The sequence below is a fragment of the Vombatus ursinus genome, unplaced genomic scaffold (genome assembly GCF_900497805.2).
Source record: "Vombatus ursinus unplaced genomic scaffold, bare-nosed wombat genome assembly UNPS02012602.1, whole genome shotgun sequence".
Taxonomy (NCBI): Eukaryota; Metazoa; Chordata; class Mammalia; order Diprotodontia; family Vombatidae; genus Vombatus; species Vombatus ursinus.
In genome coordinates, this window is record NW_020952380.1 from 4,342,449 (window position 1) to 4,367,371 (window position 24,923).

The 24,923-nt window shown below is 38.8% G+C and overlaps 1 protein-coding gene across 4 annotated transcripts in view; it reads right to left on the minus strand.

Moving 5' to 3' along the window:
* Positions 1–24,923, minus strand: part of SASH1 (SAM and SH3 domain containing 1) — a 400,079-nt gene that overhangs the window by 34,233 nt on the left and 340,923 nt on the right. For 2 of the 4 annotated variants that reach the window (XM_027857970.1, XM_027857973.1), the window contains exons 9-12: positions 17,441–17,573; positions 10,486–10,832; positions 4,204–4,278; positions 1,277–1,420 (exon numbers count right to left, since the gene is read on the minus strand). In XM_027857970.1, the coding sequence (XP_027713771.1) occupies positions 1,277–1,420; positions 4,204–4,278; positions 10,486–10,832; positions 17,441–17,573 (699 nt within the window). Of the gene's footprint in view, positions 1–1,276; positions 1,421–4,203; positions 4,279–10,485; positions 10,833–17,440; positions 17,574–17,752; positions 17,971–23,494; positions 23,522–24,923 lie in introns of those variants that run through there. The other 2 variants (XM_027857971.1, XM_027857972.1) reach the window with 2 other exon arrangements.

Consider the following 24,923-nt stretch of genomic DNA (forward strand, 5'->3'; position numbering starts at 1 on the left):
TTCCATCCCTAGAATGTTCTCCCTCTTCATTTCTGCCCTAGCTTCCCTGACTTTCATCAACACCCAGTTAAGATTCCAACTTTTATAGGAAGCCTTTCCAAAATTACCCTTTAGTGTCTTTCCTCTATTGACTTTATTTCCTAATTTATTCTGTAGATAGCTTGCTTGTACATAGTTGTTTGCATGTAGTGTTCCCCATTAGGCTGTGAATTTCTCTGCAACAGGGACTTTTGCCTTTTTTTGTATCTCCAGTGCTTAGCACAGTGCCTGGCATATAGTAGGTGTTTAATAAATGTTTATCGACTGAGTTTCCACTGCACCACTATGTTCACATTGATTACAGAAGTCTAATCATAGGTTTATCTTTTTTTTTCCTAATGGTCCACAAGAGGGCGATATCGATTAGACCAAAAATGTTTGTTTTCCCAGCTGTTTTATTTGGCAGTTTCTGAGTGATTGCTTACATATTTCAAGTGGAAAAACTGATTAATTTTAAAAGCCAGTGTCCACATGCGCAGACAGTCTGACAACAGAAATGAGTGAAAACTGCTAAAAATGGCATTCTTAGGAAAAAATTGGTCAGAATTACCCCAAAGCCCAGATTTAAGACAGCATTTATTTACTTAGCCATTAATCTCCTCCTATTGCAATTAAGGTCTAAAATTGGTCAGGCTCCTAAGGGATAGAATCATAGGAGAAACAAAAAAATCAATTCTATGTTACCTTAATGGTTTATGTGTTAGGTCAATTTGTGAAAACATGATTACTATTTAAGTCACAGTAAGCTGTGGTCCCCTATCTTATTGTGTGTTTCTAGAGCAATTAAACTCATTCTACATGTCCGGAATACAAGAACACAATAGACTGTCTTTTCAAGATTCTATTTCGTTGACTCCTAAAAATCAAATGTATACGATCTTAGACTTGGAAGTGGATGGTCATATCAGAGGACATTTAATCTCATGCCTTCAATTTCCATACAAAGCACAAGTGATTTGACTAAGTTAAACTAGTAGGTAACAGCAGATAAGGGATTTGAGCCCAGTTCCTTTGTCTTTCCTAGAGCTAGTATTTTTTCCCCATTTGGGCCTCTCTTCAATACCAGATCCCTACTTTGTAGTGAGAGATATGATGGAAAGTAAAGTCTGACTTTGTGAAGAATGGATAGAGCTGCCTGATCCTGAAGAAAACATAAAGCTCTATTCTATAAAAGATCATGCATTGAGATGTTTTTGTCATGTTGTCATGGATGCTGGTCTGCTTTTCAGTTACACACCTGCTCAGAAACAGAACTGCTGTATTTCTTAGACATTCTTTTCCTCATTGTCTCTTTCACTGATTTCACCTTTTTTCCAAGAGAGATGCGGGAGGCAGTTGGTGACTTGATTACTTCTTTATACACAAAATCCCCCTCTTTGCCCTACAAAGAAAAGTATTAGAAATAAAATTAATCTCATGAAATTAAAAGAGAAATGCACCGGTTCTCTGTGTCCAGTCTGTTAGAGTAATACTGTAGTATCCCCTTCCATTGTTGTGAAGGTCAAATGAAAATAATATTTGTAAAGAACTTAGCAAACAGTGGGCACTATATAAATGCTAGCTATTTTTAGGGCAGCCAGGTGACCCAGTGGATAGAGTGCCAGGTGTGGAATCAGGAATCATCTTCCTGAGTTCAAATCTGGACTCAGGCACTTACAAGCTGTGTGACTCTGAGCAAGTCCCTTAACTCTTTTTGCCTCAGTTTCTTCAGATATAAAATGAGCTGGAGAAGACAATGGCAAACTACTTCAGTATCCTTGCCAAGAAAACCTCAAAGGGGGGTCATGAAGAGTTGGACATGACTGAAAAAACTGAACAATAAAAATGATTATTTTTATTACTATTATTTGAGCTTTTTCTTAATTTACCTTGATAATGCCACTTTTTTTTTATTTTTACTGTCTGTTAGTGAAATATGATTGACCACTGGGATAGTCTTTTAATCAAAAAGGTAGCTTTTGGTTCAGAGCAGCCTGGGCAAATTCCTATTTCTGGGCTACCATTTCTAAACCATGTTACCTGAGTTCTAGTCATTAATTTCATCCCCTTATCCTTCAGTCCTCAAGATCTTGGTGTCTGAAAATTGAGCTTTTGCCATTTACCTTGACTTGAGCATACCTGGAATAAAAGGCCACCATGCTACCTCCCAGCCATTCTTTCCAAACCAAGCTACCTGCACATGAACCTCTTCTCTTTTTCCCCTTTATTCCAGTAGTCTTTCATGTCTTGTTTTCCCATATTAGAATGTAAGCCCCAAGAGAGTAGAAACTATTTTGCTTTCTTGTACTTAGCACAGTGCCTGACATATAGTAAGCACAAGCTTTATCATAGTCTTTTTGCTTTTATTTTCCAACTTAGAGAGATTTACATTTCAGTAATAGAAAATTATAGTAAAGTGAGAAGAGCATCAGATTTGGACTGAGGATCTAGGTTTAAATCTTGGTTCTGGGACTTATTAACTGTATGACTTCAGCAACTCACTTATAATATCTAGACCTCAATTATTTCATCTAGAAAATGAAAGGGCTAGAATAAATGATCTTTAAGATACCTTTTAGCTCTACAAGTTATAATTTATTTTGGAGGGAGGGGAGTTCAGTGCTACAGTTTCTTATCTAATACTTTTTTTGTTGTTCTTTTTATGCTGAAATCTTTGTGTTTATTGATGATTATTAGGTGTATAAAAAAAGAAATTAAAAAAAAGTTGTGCTACTGTTGATGGGTATAGGTATAAAGGCAACATCAAAGCAGGAGTTAACAAGTGGAGAATTAAGGATTTTTTAAAAGTTACACAAATAAATTTATCCCAACATTAACACCAGATTATCACTACATTTCTGACTGATCAACTCTCAAATTTTATCCTTTGACTCTAGGTTATATTGAAGCTACTTCTCAATCTATTTTATTTGAATCAATGCTATAAAAATGAAATAAAGAGGATTTATTCTCTCTCTCTCTCCCTTCTTCCTTCTCTACCTCCCTCCCTAATAATTTAATTCTTCCAAAAGAAAATCAAAATATCTTTTATAGACATTTTAGTTGACTCTTGCTAGCCAAAAGAGAAAGCATATTGACTATGCATATGTTTTCTTCTTCTTTTTTTAATAGGAGGATGTGGGTGGGAAGGAGAGAAAATAAATGCTTGTTAATTTTTTTAAAAAATTAACAATTTCAAAAATAAGTAGTAATAATAAGCATTTTCATATAAAAATTCTTAAGAATAACAGCAAACCACCTATAAAATGATCTTATTAAGACTGAAAGAAAATACTGAATCAGGGAGAACATTTCTATACCCTAGTCCTATAACTTGATTCTCCCCAATGTTCCCAGAAAATGTCAACATACACAAGGGTCTGGGATGTCCTTCTGTAGTCTACAATGGCCTTAGAAAGTCTAGCTTGGTTTGGCCCCAGTGAGACTGGGTCCATTTTAGGGCTTTTCATGCCAAGATGACCTAGAGTTAATAGCTCATGTGGATTACATGCTTTGGGCCTATAACAGAGCTGACCCTTAGATTTAAAGCTACAAGGCTAGAGGCAGACTCAAATACAGAAGTTGTTCTAGAGGTTCCAGAAATACTTTTGGAGAATACTCATAATGAAATGGTGCAGAGACAGGGTGAAAGGCCTTCCTGCTAGACACTGAGCATTCCAAATGTCATTTTTGCTCTAGGTATCTAGGTAATTATTTTCTTCCCTGTGATCTAGCATCTTCCATCCTCCCCCCTCCCCCCTGTGTATATGTTTTAGGTACTTCAAACTGGTTGTGAAGAATTCTGTGTATACCCAAATGGATAAATCTAAACAAGTAAAATACTTCTAGTACTTCTAACTTCAACAACAATAACAACAACAACAAAAGAATGTGGTAATAAAGGCATCAAAGATCTGTTGTCCTCTAAGCTAACAGAAGGAAAGATGGACAGAGGCCATAGAGAATCATTATTCATTTTCTATGGTGCAGTGGAAAGCATCAAGGTTGCTGATATAGAGCCCTCTTTCAAAAGAAGATTTAGGCTCCTTATAAGGAAAAAAACAACAACAACAACAAAAACAACAACCATATATTAAAAGTTCTTAGAGATTTTAAATCTGAAACTTTCTCTGCAGCTACATCACTTGAAACCAAATCATTTGTTTTCCCCTGCCTTGCACTCACCATTGGGTCAGAATTATTATTCCCAATGTGCAGAGAACGATTCGTCAAGTCAAATCCTCCGAAACTGCAGGTCCTCTGTGGAAAGGACAGGGTAGGATACTGATTAAACACAGGCAGAAAGGCAGAACAAACCCCCAGTAAATACATTTCCCATTTGCAGAATGCCACTGAATCACAAATGGCTTTACAGAGATGTGAGCTGGAATGAGGAATGATGAGAAATCTCATGATTCATGTGGTGAAGAAACCTAGTTCATCTTGCCCTTTTCACGGGACACTGAACCTTGCCCAGACACAGAGTTTCTAAAGTTCAAGATCTCCTTAATATGCTAAAATCATCTGGTTTGAAGAAAATCTCCAATTATTCCATGTAGTAAGAGTTCCAGTCTCTGGGCAACCAAATTTCAACATCCAACCCTGAACTACCCCCTCAGATTGGCCAAATGCAGTAATGGAAAATTTATGAATATTTACAGTGGGATTCAGAAGCTCTGGCAGGGGCATTAGGAAGAGCTGTGGGGGTTACTCTAATAGACTATGAATTCTAGTCTTCCTCAACTTACTATTTTTATATCTTTTTAGACATACATACGAAACAGGAGGGAAAAACAGGTGATGTTTACAGTGGTCCAATTTGGATAACAAGATAACTTACTCATTGTTGTATGTCCCAGCCAAAAGCCCTAATAATGTGAAGATCATGGGATCATAGATGTAGCACTGAGAGGGACCCTAGAGAAACCTCGCCCAATGTTGTAAAACCCCCTGTGTTTTACAGATGAAAATGCTAAGGCCCAAAGAGGTTGACAAAATTGCCCAAGGTCATAAGGTAGTAACTATAATTTAATTAGTTATAACATTACTTCTCTCCCCAAAGCAAATGGGTTGCAACCCTCATCAACAAGTAAAAGCCATATCTTCCAAGAAGAAAGAAAAAAAAGTTTTTGAATGATAAGCATTGTTGTGGACCAGTCGCCTTAAGATCAATTACAAAACACTGTTGTCTTTAAAGTACAGAATCAAAACCACAGAATTTTAGAGCTGGAAATGACCTGTGAGATCATCTCGTCCAGCCTCTCCTGTTACGGCTGTTCAAATTGAGCAAAATAAGAAACTTTCGAACAGCCTCTTGGGGAAAGATACTTCAGTGAGCCGGTTACAGAGAAATGATTTTATATTTCCTAAGCTTGGTTTGTATTACATGCACTTTTTCTAAGAAAAGACACCTGACTGTTCAGGAAAATGAAAAAAAAATACAATATTCTTGTGTGTGGGCAAAATGAGAGGTGGCTTAGCAATCAAAAAAAAATCCAAAAATAGATTTGTACTTGACACTTTTTCAAAACATTTCCTAACAGAGGGCAATGATAGCATTTGGAAGAAAAAAATGTTTGCAGAAATACATAAAGATCCTTACCAATATACCTCATTGTAAGTAATAAAATTATAGAATTTTAAAATTTATTGAATTGGGCTTAATTTGTTTTGAGAACCTGACATTTTCAGGCTGACTTTGTTGAGAACACTGTCACACCCTCTGGCAGATAGTGGAAAGGAGGGCTGTCTTTATTGAAGAGTGAAAATAACCTAAGTTGGGGGAATAAGTTCCAGGATCCTCAGTCATGGTTGGTGTCACTGGGTTGTAAGGAATGTGACAAATTCTTGTGGCCTTGGGAAGTGTGAGATGTGGGGAATGTGGTAGATCAGAGGTGCCAGAGTGATAAAAGAGATTCAATGTTTGGTATTTGAAGACCAAATATGAGATTTTTGTCAAAGATAATTTTACTTTCACGCCTTAGGCTGACATATTTCTATAAACACTTTCAGGGCAAATAATACAATGTCACAGACCTCGCCACCACTTTCTTCTCTTGACTTGCCCAAAAAAAAAAAATTGGCCATTGTAGAAATTCACCCCACCCCCAATTTTTCCAATTTCATAATGAGTGGTTGAGGAAATAGAATTAACTTTAGAGTTAACTTAGCTGGGATACATCTATGTTATAAAGTGAGTGAAGGATTCCATGTACGCAAAAAATATTCACCAAGTCACTTAATTAGGCAAACCATTGTGTGACTGGACCCAACAGGGGTAATCTTTGGTATTAATTCTCTTCCTTCTAACTTATGCTGTCAAAAAAACTTTCTCAATGATAGGAATGACATTTTTTTGAGCTATGGTGGTCTTTCCTTTGACTTACTGCTTCCTAGATATGGGATGGCTTACAGATGCCTCATCAGTTTATGACTTTGCAACATCCTGCTTTAAGCCAGAGTAAGCTACTACAGACACCAGGACTCAGTATGTCATTTCTAATGCAAATGAAATAATTTCCAAAGAATCTGGGTTAAAATGATGACTGTAATAAATTAAAGGCTTATTTAAATTTTTATGGACCTGGTTAGTGTATGAGTTATACTATTCCTTTTTTCTCTTGCCATCTTCCAATGACTACCAAAGGAGACCCCGATACTGTCCAAATATATATTAGGATAAATACAAGGAGTCAGTAAAAAGGATTTTAGGCCTAACATTCAAAAACAAGTTAGAGGATGAGGGTGATTCTCAGTTATAAAATACAATCGTATTTCTCCTATTCTTAACCCAGTAATGAGTTAAGAAGCCTGGAATCAGCTTTTTCTCTACAGAAATATATCAGCCTAAGGTATGAAAGTAAAATTATCTTTGACAAAATCTCATATTTAGTCTGTAAAATACCAAATTTTTAAGAGCAGTCCTTGCTGAATAGAGAAAATAAGAAACTGGTGAATCTTTTAAAAAAATGTAAAATCTGACAATCATACTTGGACCTTACAGACAAATAACACCCTAGTTGACAATTTCTAATACTTAAATCTCTTTTCTTTATAATTCTGAAAATGTTTAAACCCATGGGTGAGGAGAGCTTTTCCATGGAATGGTCATGCAGTTGAAATGTTTTATTATTATGTACAAAAAAAAAAAAAGCAACCACCAAGGGGAAAAAAACAAAAACAAAAAGACTTAACAAGATTCTCAAATTCCATGCATGTTTGTACCATCAAAACCAAAATTAAATGATTAAATTAAAGGTAAGACAGGTGACCACTTCCACTGAAAACAAAGGCATTGTTATTGCCCTGAGGTTGCAATAAGCAAATCTGGCATTTGGAAAAGATAAGAAATTCAAGGTTGAAAAATCATAGAAAGCTGAAGTATTTGGGGGCAAGAAAGGAGAAGTATATGAAATGATTAATGTTATGAACTCCTTAAAGGAAGCTGCAAAGAATATGAACTTGTGTCTTCTCCTCAGAAAAAAAAAATAGAGGGGCTCATTTGCATTTCTTTGAGTAACATAGAGGTGTCCTTTAGTCATGGGGGAAGGGGGAGGGTAGAAATACAAAACGTCATTCTTCTTTATTTCCATTATTAATCTGTCAATAAAATTATCATCCAGAACCATCCCACATCCCCCTGTGTAAAGGTAGATAAGCTGCAATTATTTAGCCTGGTATTGTTGGCATAGAAAGTCAAAACAACTCATAATACCAACTTTATAAAAAATTGTGCTATTGAAAAGATGCTCTCATGGATAATTCACAGATCTAGAACTGAAAAGAATCTTTGAGGCCATCTAGTCCAATCCTCTTATTTCACAGATGAAGAAACTGAGGCCCCAAGAAGTTAAGTGACATGCCCATGGTCAGAGTGGTATTAAGCAACAGAAGAAGGATTTGAACCTAAGTCCTCAGACTCCAAAGCTAATGCTCTTTCCACTGTAGCCTACTCTCCAGGATGTCCATTTCAGTGTTAGGGAAGGCTCAAATCAATGAACTGTTATTAATGACCATCAAGGAGAATTTCTTGAGGAATAAATAACATCATTTATCAAGACAATGCAACAGAACAGAGCCACTATGACTTAAAACCATTCATTTTGGGTGCTAGTTTGCATCATTAAATGATCTTTTATACTATAGGGTGATTAACTGGTTAATGGAGAAGAACCAGATTATATGTAGATCATTTTTTCCCTTTAAAAAAGGTTGATGGGAAATCTACAAGGAGTGGTGGTATACTGAGATGAGAGAAAATGAATCTAACTGTGACAGGTTTAGTTATTTGTGTTTGTTTGCTTGTTTGTTTATTTTTCCTTCCCTCTATTGAAATATGAGCTCCTTGAGAGTAGGGACCGTTTTCATTTTCCATTACTATCTCTAGTATGCTTTGTCATTCATTCATTCAATAAATATTTCTTTTAAAAGTGCTTACTATGTGCCAGTCATTGTGTTAAGTAAGCCATGTGGTACAAAGGAAGGGAAAAGACAGTCCCTGCTCTCTTGAGGATCTCATAGTCTAATGGAGGAGACAACATACTAGTGAACAGGATAGATCAGAAATAATCAACAAAGGGAAAGCACTTTATAAGTAAAGGGAAAATTCTTTAGCTGGGATTGGAAGTCATATAGCACTGGGTGACTTGTGACATAAGAGAAGACAATATAACCTGGGTATATGAGTAAATGAACAATGTAGAAAGAGTCACAGAATCTTTGAACTTTTAGGGATTTTAGAGATCTAAATTCCAAATTTTATGGATGAGGACTGTATGAAGAAAGTGAAGTCTAGAGTTATAAGTCAATTGTCATAGAGGAACCAGGACAGGAATGCTAAAAATAAATGTAAAAGTCTCTCAACATAATCAAGAGGTAGGATGGCCTAGTAAATAGAGAGCCAGTCTCTAAGTCACACAAACTGTGCCAACTTTAACACATAATGGTCAAGTAACTTGGCTTCTCAGTGGTCCCAAACTCCAAAATGCCAGGTATCTAAGACTATTAGTAGAAAGATTTTTCTAAATGGGAAATCTCTGTCTGAATGAAGTCACATACGCATATAAGCTTAATCATGTAATTCTCTGAAATAAGCTACTATGGTACAGTGGAAAGGGCAATGAATTTGGAGGCAGGTGAGCTGGGTTCAAATTCTGGGTTCTTCCCATTGGTACCTTGCACAAATCACACCTTAGTATTTTAAAGAGTTTGGCCTAAATGATCTCTACAGAGATGGTGGAGAACACAAAATCCAGTGGTACATAATCTTGTACCTTCAAATTAATGTTTTTCTCATCCTCACAAGATTTCAAAGCCCATATAAGGACAGAGATTTCTAATTAAATTTATTTTTATTTTATGAGGAACTTTAAGAGATCTAAGTAAACTAAATAGGGCCCAATAGTTTTTCTTTCACTTTTATATTTAAGATTTTTTTCCCTTCTCCATAAAATATCCATACTTCATAATGTCCTCTTTAAGAAAAAATTTTCCCAGTGTTCATTTCCTCTGATTCACTAATAACTCAAGCATCTTTTTATAAATTAAATTTTTAAAAATTTAAAAATTTAAAATTTTTTGTGACACACCTTTTTTGGGGGGGGGGGGGGTTGGGGGAATAGTTCTATAATAAGATCTAATGACATCAAGTTTCAAAGCAAAAACAGCTACCTAGAAAGAATCAGAAGTGCAATTGACTCCTGTGGTGACTGGAATTCCCTGCCTGGATCTCTATGTCCGTTTAGCTTTAATTTAAAAACCTGACAACCTCAGGTGTCAAGGGGACAACTAAAAGGAGGAAACTATTACTAAGTGAAAGGGAGGGTGGCTGTTCTGAGGGGATGGCAGAATGGACCCAGACATGAAGGGGTGAAAGAGAGAAGAAAGGAAGAGAAAACAGACGGGTGAGATTCCATGGTACTTCACTGCAACCTCACAGGCATTACAAGGCCAGCTTAACGACCAGCTCCTTTGACTCACAGACTTCTGGTGGATTCTCAAGAGAACCCGTTTAGTACAGCGGTCCACCGTGGCAGCCCACTTCCTGTGGGCTTCCTCCTCCTCCTCGAGCAAGCACCGCCTCAGGTCCTGCTTGTCGGCTTTGCTTAGGGTCCTGTCCGTGACAGGCCGCACCAGCTGGGTCAGGTTGAGGTGGCTATACAGGCTCCGCTCCACCACATAGGTGATATTGAACTCGCTGACCGAGGTGCGCCCCCGCAGCCTTCTACTGGGGAAGCTGCAGCCGCCTCCCCCTTTGGGTTTCTGCCGGAGCAGTTGCAGGTCGCAAGTGGTAGCACTTAGGCCCTTTCTAGAGGGGCGCTGGCAGAGAAAAGCTCGGGAACAGGAATAATTAGTATCCATTTTCTTCAACCGGATTTGCTTCCTGACACTCTGGACCTCCTCTAGGGACACCAGAAGGTGATGCTTATGTCGATTGCTGTCATAAAAGCAAACGCTTTCGGTACTTACCCCGTGACTTAAGGAGCCGAGACCTTTCTTCATCTCCCCATCAGTGAGGGAGCGGCAGACCTTCTGGGTCTTCTCCTCCTCTGGATAGGAGAAAAATGTCCCCATCTTTTTAGGAGGCTTTATCAGGCCGCGGCCATCTCCTTTGCTAAAGGTTTTAACCAGTTTTCGTCCTGCACCCCAGGTGTCCAGGCTGCTGGATGAAGGAGAGGTGGTAAAGGAGTCCGAGTCATCTTCTGGTGGCTTCTCAATGGAGCCATCAAAGTAGAACGGCTTCTTGTGAACTCCAGAGTAGAGAGCTGATCTTTCATCCAGGATGGGGGAGCTGGCGATTGGGTGATCCTCCACACCTGGAGGGAGAACAAAAGAGTTGGCATGATCTATATACTTCTTACAAATACACCTTCTGGATTTATTACCACTTTGGTTATTTTCACGTTGTATCTCCCATTAGAATGTAAGCTTCTTAAGGACAGAGACTATTATTGCCTTTCTTTGTATCCCCAGCCCTTAGCATAGGTCCTGGTATGCAGTAAGTATTTAATAAGTACTTTTTGCCTGACTGACAACTGGCTCTTCTGCAAAATGTATTGTGCATAGCTAGCTAAGCTCATGTACCAAAATCCCTCTCTTGCACTCTGATCCCTTGCTCCTCTTTCACTCTATGCTGCAACATACATTGAAAATAAAGAAAATTACTAAGCAATTGAACATATGGATGTACACAAAGCTTTGTGTGGTCATACTCTGCCTAAATATTTTAAATCTGATATTCTCTATAGAACTAAAAATAAATAATAGCTCAGTTACAAATTGTCATTTATAAATGACAAGGCTAGCTATTAACAACTTATTGCTTAGCATTTAAAGATAATTTTCCTCCCTCACTGTTTTAAAGCTTGGTCTTCAGAAGCCTGCACTTAGAATCAGTCTTCTTCCTTTGCTCCATTCTACATTCATTCCAATTGGCTACTGTAGGGTGGTTGATTAATGCCAGGTGGCTGAATTTTTATTACTGTGCTTGAAATCTGAGCAACTAAATCCCTGGGTAGGGGCAGTTTTGGTGGTTTATGTTTGGTGGGTATATTTTGGTGAGTTAAAGGGTTATATTTTGCAAATGCAATTAATGAACAGTCTGTGGTTGACAAGCCAAACACACAGTACACAGTATACCCGATGATCTTGGCCCAACGTTTCCATCAATACCGGTGAAGTCACTAAGTTAGGAGAGCATTGGGGGCATTGACGTGCAAGTAGACACATCCAGCATTCTATCTGATTTCCAGGATTTCAACATGTGTCACTGCCCTAAGTGTTCCCCAGTGCCCGGTATTTAGTTAGGTCCCACAGAACCCAGTGGAAAGGTCTGGACTTGCTGGCAGGGAGAGATAGGGGTGTGGGTTCACTTGAGTCCTTTCCCGTGTGTCTTATGTGAACAGATGTAAGAAAAGAAGTAGGTCAAATTGTGGGTGTACCGAGCCTGGCTGTGTCCCTCTAATTACGCGAAGGAAATTTTCTAACACCACAGCTTTCCACCAGCTGAATTTTTAAAGAGGAAAAAAGTAAAAAGCTTCTTGGAACAGAGGGATGGCACTAAATATAACAGCTGGGACAAGGGCATTGGTGAGAAACTAGATGTGGGAGCTAAAGGGGAGAAGCTTTCATTGGAGATGAGTGACCAAAATCATAACAAAGACTTTAATTGTTGAAAAGCCTTTTTATAATTTTTATATGCTAAAATTTTAGCATAAGAATATAATAGAAAGTGTCACCACAGAATGCAACAAAAGAGCTGTCTTATAATGAGTTAAAGAAAAAAGAGATTAACAAGTGTGCACACATGAAGTCACAAGTTCTCTCTGACCTAGAGCCCAGTTCCATTTACTAGAATAATTGTTTGGGCTGATGGGATTGATTTTTGGCAACTCTGGTTTTCTGCAAATCTCAGCGTCACTTTAACCAAGGAAGTACAAGCCTTAATTTTGTAGCTTCTTGGTGTAATGGGAACCCTCTTCCCAGGGCTATGATCCAAACGATTCCAAAGAGATGGATCCCAGTGCAACTTCCTGGCATGATGAGAACACCAAACTATGGAGTTTAAAATTAGGCTTCCAAATTTTCCAAACCAGGAAGGATAACAGACACTTTACGTTTGCTCCCCTGGTTACCTGGTTGCTGAAACAAAGTGTCATGGAGCCTCAGGGCCCCAGTCCTGTGTTATGACAGGTATATTTACATATTATTTTTCATGCATTCTAGTTTAAGTCAAACTGGCCAACCTGCAATATAAATGTGTTTGTGTATATTTACATATATTATAACTGTATAGTTTATTCCCCTGCCATTTCCAAAATAAGGGAAGGGACTACTTCATTTTTGTCTTCGAATACAAGCATTTAGTGCAGTGCCTGATACGTAGTGGATACTACCCTCCAGACTCTGACCGGGTCTTTGGAGGTCACCCCTACCCACAAGACGTTAATTCATTCAGTTGTGGCACTCAGCTCTCAACATGACCTATCCTGAATGGTAAGTGTAAAAGAGTTTTGAAAACTCATTATATTTTGCTGGCCTAGACTATGCTTTACCTCCCATACAGTCATCCAGGAAAAAAAAAAAAACAACAGCCTACCAAGTGCAAGCATTTTGCTATCTGCATAGACATACAAATATCCTTTTATCTGCTCCTCTTTCTTCCCCCAGCAGCCCCCAACAATTTCTATCTCTTGGCCTTGGCTCTAGGAGCAGTAATCAAACCAACCTTACCATTGTTGTTGGAAATGGTATGATAACTGAATACACTATAAGGCTCTACTCAATCCCTGTGATTCCGCCAGCCAAAATTTCTCTGGACCCTAATCTCTTTTATGTGTGGTATCCCTCAACTCCACTCCCGATGCTCCCTCATTCACTGGCTGCCTTCCTACCCTGGAAGTTCCCTCCACCCCTACAGACAGCTCCCTCCTTGCACTGGTGAGGTCCTCCCAGAAGCTCTATTTTGAGGCCAGTCATCCTTTCCTCCTCTCCTTACTCTGCTCCTGGTTCTCTGGGCTTCACCGCTATTCCTTCTTCCGCTTCCCCCTAACCCCTGCCTTGCTTTTCAGCTCCTTCTTATAAGTGGTCTTCCCCCATTACAATGTAAGTTCTTTGAGGGCAGGGACTGTCTTTTTGCTTGTTTTTGTATCCTCAGAACTTAGCATAATGTCTAGCAAACAGTAAGTGCTTAATAAATGCTTATTGACTTGACTAGAATGCAAACTCTTTGAGGACAGGAATGGTCTCCCTTTTGTGTTTCTATACCCGAGTACCTGATATATATAGTAGACACTTAATCCATGTTCGTTCACTGATTCCTTCAGTAGATGAATATCGAAGGAACGAATGAGATTTTGGTACCCATGGATACAGCCAAAATTCTTTTTAGGGAGATGAAGCCTCCAGCCCAGGGAACCAAGGATTTTGGCCAGCTGTGAAGAGACACAGCTGGAACCTTAGGGATAGAAATAGGATAAAAGAAGTACCATTGATAGAAAGGTGAATGGGTAGGAACTTAACTTGGTCTAAAATGGTCCAAGGGACATGGAGCAGCCAGGTCTGGGATAGATGTCTGCTATCTAACTATAGGATTGCTTCATCCCATACTGTCTTGTATTTGACTCTGAAATCAGGTGGCGGGTATATGTATATGTCATACATGACTTCTACTTCTAGAAATTCATAATCTGGTAAGTCAATACAATTGAAGTCTGACAACCATAACCAAACACAGCCAAAATGGCTTGCTTGACACAAAGGTATTCTGCTCCAAAATGACCTCTTGCCTGAAATTTTACCATCAGGAAACTTAGGCATCTTTGGTATTACCTATCCAAGCCTTGTTATTTTAAAATGCAAATATACTTTAAAAGGGATAACCTATTAATCAGCTACAATCTAACACCATAATGAAAATGAATTTATCGGCTTACCTTCTTATAAGACTAACTGGCCCACAACATGTGCAAGTGTAGGCAGAACCAGATCGAAATGTAGTTCCTATCTGATTTTAATGGGTGGATGTATTAATAATAATATAAAAAGAAATGTAAAAAAGACTAGAAGAGGTTAAGATACTAGGAAAAGAGGAGTTTTCATGTGAAGAGAGAGAAGAGTCACTTTTGACACATGGGGCACTGAGCTGGACAGGCAGGCTTATTAATAATAGCCACAGTGATAACAGCAGCTGGCATTTTTATTGTGCTTTACAATCTTATGCTGTGGCTGCCATCAGGATACCCAGTACCTGGAAGCAAGGGCGACAGCAGATAAAAAGAAAAACAACAGAAATAGGAGGGTACTAATTTCATAATATCCCCTGTGACCCAACTATAACTGTCACCTCCAGAGTCCTAGAAATCAGAAATAATTCAAACCCTATATCCCTTCCTTTCGTCTCGCACTGAACAAGATTACTCATTCAGTGATACTTCAAGGATCTGTGATTTCTTAGGTGTAGAACTCTCTCTGCCAACCCTGATCACAACCTGTCCATGACTAAGTAGATAAATCTCACATAGTGATTTGTCTGTAGTCACATAGCTAGTAAATGTCAGAGGCAAAACTTCAGTCCAGCCCTTCCTGATTCTAGCATGGCGTATCTATCACCATTGACCGTTAGAGGGATGGATTTGGAACCAGAAGACCTAAGTTTCAATCTCTGTTCAACCACTTATTACCTGGGGGATACTGAGCAAGTGATGTAACCCCTCAGAAGCTTAGTTTGCTTTATCCAGAAAATGAGAGGATTGGTCTAGGTAACTTCTAAAGTCCCAACCTTTTGTAAGTCTATGAACCCATGAGCTTAAATCCAGAGTTCTGAATTTAAGCTGATTCTGAACCCTATACATATAACAAAGCAAATTGATGTTCATCTTGCTACAATCAATATAGGCATTAGGATTCCTTATTATTTTGGTAAATCCATGCATTAAAAGAACCCTTTTTTAAGTTTCCAGAACCCTTGTATTTGCCTCTGCAATACAAGCATAGATCGAGACTTTCTGTTAGAGCTATTCTCACGGTTCCTTTGATTATGATATCCCCTTCTCCTTCCTGGGCTACATGGCTCTTGGGCCAGGCGGAGACTCCTCTGAAATGCTAACACTGCAATAAGGTTCTTTCGAATCATACCTGGGGTCTCTTCTCATCAATGTCATGGAACAAAGAGCCAGACTCCAATGACACCATGGCCCCTTGGTCACAAGATGGATTGAAAAGGTAGCTCTGCGTTCACATTAACAATAGCTATGGTATTTGAAGATATCTAGAGCAATTTTCAAGTCAATGAGGAACAGGGGTAAGAGCATGCTCATCATTTGCCTTTAAAACTAAACCCTCTCTCTTCATATATAATTTTTTTTCTCTTCTCCCTATTTTGCTTTTAAGAAACATTCTGTTTACCCCAGTTAATTTATGCACAACAGTATATTCAAAACAAACAACAAAAAAAAATTAGTTACATAAAAGTAGACTGAGGCTGAGAAATGTTCTTGTACCATAATATAAATAGTTCCACCTGGTTATCAGAATAATAAAATCTGCCACAGTGCAGGTAGATAGGAATATAGTGAGAAGATATAACTTGACACCTAGACCTGCCTCTGTAGTTGAAATCTACATTAGGTCTGAAGCAACAGGAATAAAAGCAAATTTTTTAAAAAATCAGTTTTTAAAAATAGCTCTATACTTCTGAATCTGTCCATAAAAACAAATCTCTTTCCCTCAGTCTGTCTCTCCCCCATGCACTTCTTCCCACATCCCTCCTCTCTTTCTGCCTCTCCCTTCTTTCCCTTTCAAAATGTCTCTGGGGAATCTGAACCAAAACAATCAACAGGAAGCGCTCATCCTATCCTGTAAGTGGAAATTCCTTTTTCTCGTCTACTTCAGCTTCAGTCTGTGCAATGAAAAATCTCACCAAGACAAGGAAAGTTATTATTGGCCCCAAGTTTGCATCCTCACCAACCAAAAACTTAAGGACCACATTACATTTGAACAAGTGAGGCACTCGAACTAAATGACCTGAGCAACCAATCTCCTTATTTACAGTAACCGCTCCAAACAAGAAACCTTCTTCTTATATGACATCATTTTTAAAAAAGAGTCTCACAAGGTCACAAGACCTATAAATGCACACCATCAACACAAAGGATCATAAGGTCAGTGCTGAAGCTTCCATAATCAAGCTTCAAACTGTACTTGTTACAATGGCAGAAGCTGACATCTCCCTAGCTACTAATTTTTTAACCTAATAAACTCAGTGGGACAACAGGATCCCTTTAAGGGCCCACTAGAATTCGATATCCTTAAAAGACCCACTTAACTTAAGCCTGAACTTGTTTACTGGCCTTGCCCCCCCCACCAAAAAAAAAAGAAAAGAAAAGAAAAAAAAAAGTAAAACCTACAAATCACACAGGGGAAATCTGAAGGAGCACTAAAGATACTCCAATTATGTTGCCAACTAAAATTATTGCTCAAGATATGTCTGTCAAACTAAGATCTGAGTTCACTGCTCAGGAGTCATGGCCCATTCTTTTTTCCTTATGATGTACCTTACTCAGTTTTGACACTCAGTACGTTATGTAAGAGCAATAGTAAGAAAGTATGAAGCAGATGGAAAAATAAATGACAGCAGTGCCAACCTTGACGACAGCTCTTAAAAATGGGGACTATAAAGGCATCAGTGTATAGTGACCATCCCACCTTTTGTCACTATCAAACTATATGGGTACCCTAAAAATTACTTGATCATATAGGATACCTTATTGGACTATTTATAGAATACTGCCTTAGTAACTTGTAGTCACACTTCTTTCCACTAGCCCTTACCCAGAGCTCAAAGTAGGATTCCTACTTGAAAGCAGCCCTTTAAATTGAAAATCTGATTTACTTTGGAAGAACTAGGGTGTAGTTTGCTCTTTACCTTCAGTGCTGGGTTTTTTCATTTCTTCCACCCTAATGAGTTTCTTTCTGACTCTTCGAGTAGAATTTACCAGCTTATGCAACCTCTTAAACTTCACCGACTCCTCTGTTTCATCATCCGATTGTTCTCTTGACTGGCAAAGAAACAAAGGAAAAGTTAATCAAATAATTGCTTCATGGCTTAATCCCAGTTTATCCCCACCTCACCACCCATCTGAATTTAGGCAATTCGGTGAAGGAATCTGTGGTACCGAGTAAAGGGTTCCTTTAAAAAACAACAGAATATTGACTGGCTTCACAAAGCTGCACCTACCATCTTAACGACTAGTTCAGTGCAAAATCAGGTCCTATGCCCCCAAATACACATTCTTGACCTCGGATTAAGTTTCATGTATTTGATCTCAACTACTTTCATGTCCGCTTTTAGTGTAACTCAGACAGGACTCTCCTCTCCAGGGCTCTTCTTGTAATTCCAGTTATGCTGCTGTGGTTTGGGTCAGGCACTCATCTGTCTAGCCCGTCAGAACTAGCTGCTGAACGTGGTCACCAACTACTTCTCCCCAACCGAAAATCTGTTGACTTTTTCCAGTCCTCCCAGAAAATCAAAACCAGCCGGGCAGGAAGGAGGAAGAGATGCAAAAGCCCTTGTATCCCATCTGTGAGTAACAACACCCTGCCACATTGCAGCCAGCCCTCGTCCCTTTCCAGCCCCTTTCTGAAGGCTAGCATGAGGACAGACCCAGCATTCCTCCAACAATGACCAAGGGAAAATTCTGACCTTTTCCAGCTATACAGTACAGTCCATATTCCCCAGCATCCCATTTCGTTTCGCATCGGATCAAGTATGCTCAGTCCCAGCTGTTTTCCCTCAAGTATCAAACATTACAGAGACAAAAAAAATTCACTCTCCAGCAGCAGTGACACAAGCTAAAACAATCCTTTCCTTGTGAACGGGCTGAGGGCTTCATTTTCGAGCCAGCTCCCACATTCAATATGTTATTTCCTCTGTTCTATCTGCTCAGAAAGCTTAGGAAGAAAGAAAGGAGTTTCCCTTAAAATGACAGCAAAGCACTGGCCCCAGTGCATGAGCGCATTCCAAGAGAGCAAAGGCAGAGCCCAGCTGGACCAAGGCACGCAAACACAGGATACCTCACTGGCTTTGCCTGGGCTCCAGCCCACCTGATCCTGCACATCCTCCCCAAGCTGGCATCTTGATTCCACTTCCTTGCAAGTAACTCTTTCAACTCTTACTTTTCCATTTAAGTGCAACGGAAAGACTTTTAAAAGTAAAATCTAAATAGGCATGTGCAAAACTGCCCAACTATTTTATCAATTACTACTCACAAGGCTAACAACAACAAAGACAAGCAGCAATTGGCAAAGAATGGTCTGAGAGAAGAAGAATGAAACATCTGTAAAGGAAGGGTAGTGTATTTCACTGTCATTGACATCCTGCATGACCAGAAATAAGTCCCTTTTGACAATTAATTAATCATCATATTTATTGACAGCATCCCAACTATGAACAAAAGAATGGTCTGGGAATGAATCTAGGTGTATGGTGGTTATTTTGGCCTCAATTTCTGTATCAGTGAAATGGGTGAATTTTGGATTACTACCAGTCTCATGACTGAGAATGAATTATATTACCCATACTGAAGCCAATAGGTTCAGCTTCTTTAAAATTTCTAACAAGCAGAAACATTGACTAGTTTGATTTCAATTTTTATTTCCTTTATTCATGCTGACTGAATTTGCAAATGGTGAGTGAAATGGCCACAAAGTGGTTAACTAGGCGAGAATAGATTATTAACCTATAATCTGATTAATCACCCCCTTAAAAATATCCAGTTGCCTGTATCTTATATGATGAGTCCTCCTGGCAAATGCTTATTTTGAAGCAAATGGGGCAATTAGGTGGCCCAGTAGACAGAGTGCCAGACCTGGAGTCAGGAAGATTTATCATCTTCCTGATTTCAAATGTGGCCTCACACAGTTACTTGCTATGTGACCCTAGGTAAGTCACTTAACCTTGTTTGCCTCAGTTTCCTCACCTGTAAAATGAGCCGCATGAGGAAATAGTAAACCACTTAAGTATCTCTGCCAAGAAAACCTAAAATGGGATCACAAAGAGTTGGACACAACTTAAAAAATGACTAAACAACAATATGTGAACTATCCAGGCACTCTGTTTTCTTAATACAGAACAAAAGTTAAGCTCTTCTAATGTAGAAAGGTTCAGAATTAGAAACCAAACTGGAGAGAGAGAGAGAGAGAGAGAGAGAGAGAGAGAGAGAGAGAGAGAGATTGACAGACAGAGGGAGAGAGGTGGGATAAACATGTGAACTAAGTTTGTCACATCTGTTTAAAGTGAATTGGCAATAGTTATAGTTTGTTTCAAGCCAAGACAGTTACTGATAATTCGAGGTGGTTACTGATGTGAGACTACCTGTGATCTAGGTTTTTGGAAGGTGAAGCAACAAAGGCAAAAAGCAATAGGATATAGAAAGTTATAGAAACAATCTTTGGTTCTTGACACAAAGCATCTGTTAGAATGGCATGCCATCGCTGCAAAGCCTCCAGAGGAGAAATCAAATATAGTTAAACCATGACAACAGATTGAATGGCAATGGCTGTTCTGAGGGCCTAGTTTCCTACGCCCAGCTTCATTTTGTTGGAAAGTAATATATTCCAGGTACTTGTTAATTGCTTTCACATGTTCCATCTATTTTTGAGAAACTTGAGCTCTTTAGGACTTCGAACCAATGCTATTTTTACTTTCTTAGAGAAAGAAGGTTCTGGAGGTGTATGGCATAGCAACTCTCAACTCAAGGCAGTCAAGAACTTTCTGTTGGAAACTAGACAAGATAGACCCAGCTGGAAATGCTCATTATGGAACAGCTATCCTGCTAGCCAAGAGATTAGAAATGCTAAATGAAAGCAAAGTCATTTGGGGGGGGGGGGGGGGGGAATGGGAAGAGACAGAGGCTTATTTCTGGAAAGGTCTCTCTTGACAGCTTACAAGTCACTTTGGCTCCAAAATAAATCCGAGGGATGCTCTTTACTGGGAAGGTGATGACTTCTCACTTCCTCCTCAGTGAAAAAAATTTGGTCTCAGAGAATGAATGCTTGATTTAAAAAAAAAAAAAAACAATTTTAGAAGTTGCCTTTGCAAAAAGACAGAAAGAAAGAAAGAAAGAAAGAAAGAAAGAAAGAAAGAAAGAAAGAAAGAAAGAAAGAAAGAAAGAAAGAAAGAAAGAAAGAAAGAAAGAAAGAAAGAAAGAAAGAAAGGAAAAAAGAAAAACAAAGAAAGAAAAGAAGTGATCTCCCCAGCAGTTTCAATATTAAGCCAATCCTATAAGCATTTATTAAATACCTACTGCATGCAAAAGTCCTCCACCTAGCACTGAAGTGCATACAAAGATAGCTAAGAACAGATCTCTGTCCAAGTTAAGACTACAGGTGACCTTTTCCATTGAAGAGATAAGTATATACCCTATATCCATGCTGTTCAGTCATTTTTCAGTCATGTCCAACTCTTTGTTACCCCCCATTTGGGGTTTTCTTGGCAGATACTAGAGTGATTTGCTATTTCTTTCACCAATCCATTTTACAGATGAGGAAACTAAGGCAAACAGTGTTAAGTCATTTCCTTTGGGTCACACAGATAGTAAGTATCTGAGATCAGAGTTGAACTCAGGAAGACAGTCTTCCTGGGAGCTCTATCCACTGTGCCACCTAGCTACCCTAACTGCTTCAAAATGGGCATTTGTCAGGAAGACTTACATCTATTCTCAAAATAGTGCTTATTTCCCATTGTGTCTTCTAATTTGGGAAATATATGACCACAGACAGGAAAAGCCTATGCAAAGTAACTTTTTAGGGAATGAAAGAAAATCTGCGAAGGGTAATGAATGGCTTTCTGTTGGAAAGGTTTCACAAGAGTTGGAAAAGAAAAATGCTATATGCAAATACATACACATGCCTATTACATATACATAATATATACCTATGTAGACAGACATATTCACATGTCAATTTCAATACTGAAACTGTAACTGTTAGAGGAAGGCATATTCTGTAACATAACCACTTGACAAAATGAAAGAGGTTGGTTACTAAATTACCATGAATTTTGCCTTTGTTCCATTGTTCCTAAACTGAAAAGTTCAGCTTTATCTTCTACTTCTTGTCTCCTCAAAAAACAACTTGCCTATGCTAAATGATGAGAAAAAATGGATTTACAGCACTGTAAATAGAAACATAACTCCTTTCCAGCTTTGCTGCTGCAGATTTTTCCACCAGAAAGCCCATATGGCTCAACTTTTAATTATTTTGGCTAATGCTATATGTAGTAATTCTGTGGTGAATGCTTAAGTGTTTCATTTCTAGTTTCCATAGCAACATTACATCAGATTGCAGACAGCTGGCTCCACAGTTTTAAACCATAACAAATTGACCAAGCCAATACACAAAACTAGTTGCTTTAAAGAGATAGCACGCCATTCAAGGGGCCAGGGCGTTGAATGAGGAACCTAAGGGGCCGATTTGGCAGGCAGAGGAGGGCGGGGCCTCCTTCCTTCTTTGCTTCATTTGGAACAAGTGCATCCTTGACACATCTGCAATGTTCTAATAGCAAAGACATTGAGCCAGCTTGGAGAACTTTTTATTACACAACCACATAAAGGACTACAGGGAAACAGGAACCAAATTAACAGCATCTGTAAAGGCTGAAGTTGGGAGGACGGAATAAACTAAAAGTGGTCCCATCCCACTAACTGCTCAACTCTGGCCCGTTGCTGCCAGGGTTGGTAATAGTGTCTTTACTCCAAGTGATGTTAAATGATTCCTGCAACCACTATACCACAGAAAATGCCTTCTTCCAAACTACAGGCACATAGCTCTACTCATGTATATAGAGAATGCTCTATAACAGATGTGGAAATGACCCTGGAAGTAGCAACTCCTGCTCCTCCGGAGAACCGCCATGACAGATGGGGACCGCAAGGATATCCTTGGCTGCAATGTAACTTCTGAGCTTGCTATCTTTCCTACAAGGTCAAATTCACTTAATCTCTAGGTCTAGAATGGGGGGAAAAAACTCTACAAAATACTGAAAACAAGGTTCTTAACTTGGGCTCTGTGAAGACGTTTGTAAAAAATATTCTGATAACAAGATAATTGATTCTTTCAATATTAGTGACATCTTCTGTAATTCTATATGTTAAATTTTATGCCTCTAAAAGAATGTGCTGAGAAGAGACCCAGGGACTTCATTAAATTGTCACTAGGATCCACAAGAAGGAAGGAAGGAAGGAAGGAAGGAAGGAAGGAAGGAAGGAAGGAAGGAAGGAAAGAAGGAAAGAAGGAAAGAAGGAAAGAAGGAAAGAAGGAAAGAAGGAAAGAAGGAAAGAAAGAAAGAAAGAAAGAAAGAAAGAAAGAAAGAAAGAAAGAAAGAAAATTAAGAATTTCTGAACTAACATCTTGGAAATGACTTTTAAGCCTGATATTTTACTTTCAACAGCAATTAAAAGAAAAAAAGGAAATACTACAAATCAGATATACATTTCAAACACTTGGGTAAATCTTAATATAAGCAATTGATCAAGTAGCATTTTTAAGTGCCTCCTATGTGCCACCCACTTTGCTAGGGCTAGGGATAAAAAGACAAAAGGAAGTTCTAAGAAACAAAATTAATTTACAATTTTAATCAAAAGCTATGAACAAATCCTAATCTTTCAGTGCCTTCAAAATTAAGAAGCATTTCCCAGTTTGCCAAAGTTTACGTGTACTTTCTGTCTTTACTCAAAATAATCCTCACAGTTAGCTAACCAACAACAAAAACATCACCCTAAATCAGTTACACATAAATCTACTAGGAAAAGAAGGTTAGGATAGAGGAAACTGGAGACAGTAGCAATTCCCTGAAAATAACAGAATAAAGGAGAATAGACAAAGAAAAGAGTGGCCTGAGGTAAAGCAATCAGGAAGCTTTTTCTCTCACAGAGATAAGAAGCATATCTTTTCATTTCATGCCACACAATTAAAGACTTACCGGCTTAGGCATTTAGTAGGCCTGAAGCACAGATCTGGAAGTCTCCCCTGCTCCCACCCACCCCCCTCCCCAAGTCCAAGTATTTCTTAATTTCTGTTCTGTCAGGTCCACAGTCTCAAACAGAAGATTAGGCACTCGGTGAACCTGCCTCACTCACAAATTACATTATCAAATAGGCTCCAGTGTCACAGTTTAAGATGAAGAAAGAAAAAAAAAGGGGGGGGGAAGATCCTGGGTTCAATTAGCTTCTTTCTGTTCCCTAACTGATTCCCCTGTTACTTGCTAACTGCATAACTTGTAAGAAAGGCATAAGTCATCAGCTCTAAGCAAATCTTCTATTCACCACAAGGAAAAAAGGGAGTGTTGTCAATGGCAAACAATCCCTGTTTTCACTGACGAAGGCTCAATGACCTCTTGCTGGCCTCTAGTTCCTTAATTACTGTCTATGGAATTTCAGTAAAAGAAAAGAAGAAGAAATAGAGAATGTGTGTGGATCCAGGATCCAGGATTAGGACTGACTCAAAAAAAAAAAAAAAAAAGAAGATCGTGAGGCCAGGGCATAAAGGAAATACAGCTCAGCTTTAAAAAAAGATCCCCTTTTCAAACATTCCTCCCCAAAGAACCCCCTGTAAGGGAGTCACCACTATTGAAAATAGATGCTTTCTAGGTTATTTTTAAGAGGGCCAAAATTAAAACTTATGATTTTGGTTTCCCTGGGAAGCTGTTTCTTTTTCATACCTTTCCCTACACCTCCAGGCACTCACCCACACTTTCTGTTTTAACTACAATAAAAAATAACTTAGGTGGTTTAACCTCCTTTGGTTCCATAGACACTCTCTAATTCTTCTGATCATAATTTCAGCCCAGCTGAGCTCTCTTTCCATGGTGAACCATGCACATGAGGCCTGTGTCACAAGACTGTCAGTTCATTTTCTCAAAGGTCCCCAGGGAGACCCAGGCACATGCTGTTATTTTAACAGAAAATGGTATAAACAAGACAGAACTGAACTTTCACCAGTAAAAGCCACATAAAATCTTACTGACTTTAATTACACAGAAAGCATTAAAAGATTTTTAACTACTACACAGAACTGGACTCTTTCAGTCAAGCAAGTAGTTGATCCCACCTGCAAAGCTTCTCTCTCATAATCCCATACCCATCACTCCTAAGTTACTCTCTGGAGTGTGCTATACAACAAAAAATTCTTAGTTTGCATTGTACTTACTGGCAGAGTTTCAGGGAATATTTTACAAGTTTTTAAGCAATCCTGGATAAGTTTAATCATTATCATGGAGAAAGCCTGCCCCACAATGAGAGAGAGACAGAGAGAGAGAGAGAGAAACACAGAGAGAGAGAGGAGAGACAGAGAGAGAGATGAAACATTTATTAAGTGTTTACTATGTGACAGGAACTATGCTCAAGCGCACC